Below are 4,959 nucleotides of genomic sequence, written 5' to 3'. Positions count from 1 at the left end.
TTTAGTGGACTCACGTGATCCACCCCCTACACCCAAGTGGAGGTCGCGAAACGCGGTACGGAGTCGGAGGAATCGACGGAATCGGCGGGCGCGATTGTCAGCCGCGCGAAGCCTTGAACAACCGGTGCAGGACCGCGACACTTCTCTACCCTCTTCCTCCTCTCCTCCCCTGCTGCCCGAGCCTCCATCCCCTCTCTCCGAAACTCCGGAGATAATCGAGATCCCCCAATCCCCTCTCCCCGACAGACTTCCATCCCCTCTCTCCGAAACTCCGGAGATAATCGAGATCCCCCAATCCCCTCTCCCCGACAGACTTCCATCCCCTCTCCCCGACAGGCCTCCATCCCCTGCCTCCTCGATCTCCAGTATAGAGATCGTCGAGGAATTTGACCCCCCTCCTCGAACCCACGACCGGATTACTCCCGAGGAGTTTCTCACTTTAGTCCTGAAAATTTCTCCTTCCCCCCATCCTCCCCGAGGGACCTTCACCGTAGGGCCCGATTTCCTGGACATCCCTGGACTCCTCGCCAGGGTTAACTCCTATCCGCCTGGCCGAGTCATCCCGGTCTACCTTCCCGGGAAAAGGTATCCCAGGCCCGTCCCCATCTGGCTCTTCCGCCACCTTCTCCCTCCCTCCGTTATCATTACAGACCACCAATAAATCCATCACAAACAAACACACATACGTACACCATCACACCCGCGTAATTGTAAAATCCGATGATAAAAATGTAATATATTTTAGTCAATAATTCTATTCTTACTTTATTATCCTTTTTATTCTAATGTTTAATTATTTTATTTTCGAATGTAATGCCTAGAAGTAGAAAAATCGTAAATATATTATGTTAAACTTATCTTTTCCTATTTTAATTCATTTCTAAAGACCTCACCCCCTTCGTTTCTCCCCTTGAGAGTGCACAAGGTCCGTCCCAGGGTAATAGGGATTAATTTCTTTGACCCGAAATAGGACCTGCGATCGCACCGCTCCCGGAAAGAGTCATAGTGTCCTCACGGACATTGACCTTTTCGGAGCCTTAGAAAAGTGCGTTCGGCTCGCTTCCACGCACCTCCGAGCGTGTTAGCGAGAAAATAAAATTGCTAGTTGCGTCATTCCATACCTCCTCGTCTGGAAGCCCTATCCTTCGGCTCCCGTTAATCTCTATTTCCCATATCTCCACTTTCCAAGAGGTTTTGACGTAACACTTTCCTCAATACAAAACAATCCTTAAAGGCGACCCACGTAGATTCGCCTACAAAATCCGTCAACTACTTGGAGACGGATTCCCCATCGAACTTCCTAAAAATTTTCCTATCCTCCCTCCCTCCAACACCACATAAATCTCACACAATCGATCTCCGTCCCGGGTAAAGCGCTTAAATGCGTTGACCCAAAAAGGAGAACCTTAATAGGAAAAATTAAAGGAACCTCAACAAAAACGTAACAGTTTATAGAAATGTTTTCCGTTTCTTTGAATATGTGTTTTCAGTAACACTACCTGACATTTTGCAAAATGTTAGAAATATGTTTTCATATATATGGTTCTGTTTCTTTAAAAACATATGTATTTTTTGTAATACAGCGACTGATGTTCTGCAAAATAATTTTTTCTTATGTACTTTTAGGTTATAAAGGTACATATGTTTATATGAAGTATTAAGTATTATAAATACTTAATGTATATATAGATATTATATGTATGTATATTATATTACTTGGTCTGTCGCGGTCTGCAGTGCATCGTATTTTACGTACGAATGATTTGCATCCGTATCATTACAATTATAAAAATATATTTTAAAAAACTGTGATTATATGTAAAACTGGCTTTATTTTTCAGGATCAGCTGTATTGGACATTGCGACTCTACACAATTGACACAAGTTTTTTGATTCGCTTTATGGATGACTCGAAATGTCGCAGTACAGTGTACATGCAGGACCATTGAGACGTACAACCTGAATGTCTCTTACGAAAAACAGGTAAGCCTTGCTTCTTGTCATTTATATACTCATGCTGTGTTTAAATCTTTGTCAATTATATGTGATATAATGTGTATAATTGTAGTGTACAAAATTATTGTATATGAAATTATATTATATTATCAATATACTAGCTGCGTTCAGCATTGCAAATCTGAGGCGGTTGAGTAATCTTCTGTATTCGAGTCAGCGAGAGAGGAGAATGAGATAGAAAGAGAAGATGAGCACTCCGACGCTTCAGATTTGCAATGCCGAACGCAGCTAGTATATATATATATTGATAATATGATATAATTTCATATACAATAATTTTGTACACTACAATTATATTGTGTGTCTCGTTCTCGATGATAGTATTGTAGTCATGCCTGCCATGCCTAACATCACAACGTTTAGCGCGCCTTTGAAAGAAGGTGGCGCCCTCCACCATCCTTCCACCACACCTCCTGGGCCCTTTCCTTCATATTGTTTCGTTGTGCCGAAACATCGAGACGTTTTTCTTGCGCGTAACAAGTCAAATTAGAATCCAGCCGTTTTTAATCATCTAATTGGAAATGTCGAAGGAGAAAAAGAGGAGCCGTCCCAGATCGAGGTCGAGGAGTCGTCATAAGAAGAGCAGGAACGAGGAAAAACTCGAAAAATTGCAAGAAAGATTAGATAACCTTACAAAGGTGGTAGAGACACTAGTCGTCGTTCAAGGGGCACAGGCCCTACCCAACGCAGATTCACGGACCGAGGCGGTTGGTAAGTAAATCACAAAAGTGATTATACGCCTCGACATCTACCTTGGCTTTCCATACGAAAGGCGAGGGACAAGCCCATACGGTTTTGTCTGGTCAATAAGACCTTAAAGGGTGTTGGTTGAGTTCAATAAGAACAAAATTACCATAAAGGCACAATAAGTGCGACCCTAAAAATGTCCTTTCTTTTCTCTAGGAACTGAGGACAAGGAGAATCAGTCACCAAGTGTAGCTAAGACGCCAGATATTAATGAGGTTCAGGTGGTCAAAGAGGTTATAAACTCGGATCACACCCCAGAACAAGCAACAAATAATGAAGCCTTGAAAGTACTCGGAGCGGACCCCAGCGATTTAAAATTCAAAAAGATTAGTTTCCATCCGGAACTAAAAAACACATGGAAAAAAAAGGGGGAGTGTTAAAGAGTGTAAACACTCTCCGGGCCGACCGATAGTCACATAGTCAGTTTAACATTTACATTATTTGCCCTGGAAATAAATCAAATTCTCGTATTTTGGTAATAAAGGAACGCATGGGATAATAAATTACATGTCAACAACACTATGCTCTCATACATATAGTTGCAACTAAACATACGGTTGCCATCCTCAATAATAATAAGCGAACCTATTAGAATAACGAATATCCACGTCTAACATATGCGTAATTATACATGTATATACAACTGACGCATAATTAAAGACAGACGAAAGAAATAAAAAAGAAGTCAGGGGACCTCTTATTCTTTCCTCTTTCTTTAAATTAAACAGAGACATACACTCTGACATATTTTTATAAGTATACCAATAATATATTATATATATTGATAATATATTTACAATAATTTTGTACACTACAATTATAAAAATATATTTTAAAAGATTGAGTAGACAAGGAGCTGCTAAAGGAAGCTTATCATCAATTTTCTTTACTAATTTGACAACACGCAGTTTAATACACGTTATGCTTCAATTACCGAAGAATTGGATCGCGGTTACAGCTGAAAGTCATCCGGACAGGGTGTACTTCAAGACATCTTCTCCGTCCTCTGGAGCATCGGATTCATTCATATTACATGAAAAAAATGAAGATAAACAAGAGAGGAAGTCAAAGGAGACTCACAATGTTAAAGACCAAACGAGAACAATCTTAAAAAAGAATCTTGCGGAGGAACGAATGCTAAGGATGCGCAAAAATTTGGATGTTAATTGTTACGTCCTGTGGACTCCACGATTTCTCTCTTTCAAAAACCATAAGAAACATGTTTTTTCTTCCCTTGGAAACTACTATTTTAGAAATCAGCGGATATCGACTAGCCAACGCATGAGTCCCCTCCCCACAAAAATTCCATTGCCAGAGTTTCACTTTTCGAAACTTGAAACGTAGAGTGCTCTGATTGTTGCTGGTCGATAGCCGTTGAAATGATAAAAAGGGAAGAGATAACAGACAGGATGGGATCAGGCCCTTTCAGACGGCAGTTTCGAAATTCAGATTACGATCCGAGACACTAAAAGGGGATTAAAAAAAAAGATAAGATAACTTGACCCAAAAGTGAAACTCGGAATTTTTCGAAAGCCGCTGAGGGAAATGATGCCCATAAATAAATATCAAAGGGCGACAACGACTTAATGGTCGGGTTGCCAATAAGAAACACAACTCCTTGACACCTCCCAATAGTCCACCAATGAAAAACCAAAATCCAAAATCTCCTTCCACGTCCCATGACCAAGATCCACCCCCGAAAAATCGTATATAAACCCGGAGCCTGCTGGTTCAGTCGCTTTGGCAGCTCCCGACTCCTGCAGTACAGTTCTCTCCGCGATCCTCCGAGTTCTGGGTCAACATTATTTTTTATTATCAAATCCAAGTAGAATCTGTGCGCGGTTTCGCCATACGGTCTGCGAATCTGACCCACCCGCCTTCGCCGGAGAATCCACCAGCTCCTTTCAACGACCGCAATCAGTAGTAAGTCACACGTTTTCTTTTCTTTTCATTTTGTTTCGGCTCGACGACCTCCTTTCCCCCTATTAATTTTTATTTTTATTCTGAGGGACCTTCGCTAGTTTTAATTTTCTCGTCCATGCTCTTGCGAACTAACGCCAAATATCCATTCACCAAAAATTCGTTTGTGTCCGAGGATTCCGCTTTAGCGTGAATCCGACACGATTCGAAGAATTCCACTCTTCAAAAATTCGTTTTGTGTCCCAGGATTCCGCTTTAGCGTGAATCCGACACGAT

The 4,959-nt window shown here is 41.4% G+C and overlaps 1 protein-coding gene across 2 annotated transcripts; it reads left to right on the top strand.

Moving 5' to 3' along the window:
* Nucleotides 1-779: 779 nt before the first annotated feature.
* Nucleotides 780-3,266, top strand: LOC105557058. Of its 2 annotated transcripts, XM_012004191.1 has the most exons (4): nt 780-1,752; nt 1,842-1,983; nt 2,547-2,727; nt 2,920-3,266. In XM_012004191.1, exons 2-4 carry the CDS (start codon nt 1,906-1,908, stop codon nt 3,141-3,143), a joined length of 483 nt encoding a protein of 160 aa, XP_011859581.1. In that variant the 5' UTR covers nt 780-1,752; nt 1,842-1,905; the 3' UTR covers nt 3,144-3,266. The 2 variants fall into 2 exon arrangements, with proteins under 2 accessions (XP_011859581.1, XP_011859580.1); XM_012004190.1 differs by having other exon boundaries at nt 781-1,983.
* Nucleotides 3,267-4,959: the final 1,693 nt, after the last annotated feature.

This window comes from Vollenhovia emeryi, unplaced genomic scaffold (assembly GCF_000949405.1).
Source record: "Vollenhovia emeryi isolate VEMERY1.0 unplaced genomic scaffold, V.emery_V1.0 DF939638.1, whole genome shotgun sequence".
NCBI lineage: Eukaryota > Metazoa > Arthropoda > Insecta > Hymenoptera > Formicidae > Vollenhovia > Vollenhovia emeryi.
The sequence above is the reverse complement of the archived record's forward strand: the minus strand, read 5'-3'. Positions and strand labels throughout refer to the sequence as shown.

What these genes read in the sequence shown, in the direction of transcription:
- LOC105557058 (XM_012004191.1), top strand. Translation starts at nt 1,906, where the DNA reads ATGACTCGAAATGTCGCAGTACAGTGTACATGCAGGACCATTGAGACG. An exon ending in ATGTCTCTTACGAAAAACAG is followed by an intron (nt 1,984 to 2,546) that starts GTAAGCCTTGCT and finishes GAAATGTCGAAG; the next exon opens with GAGAAAAAGAGGAGCCGTCC. An exon ending in TTCACGGACCGAGGCGGTTG is followed by an intron (nt 2,728 to 2,919) that starts GTAAGTAAATCA and finishes TCTTTTCTCTAG; the next exon opens with GAACTGAGGACAAGGAGAAT.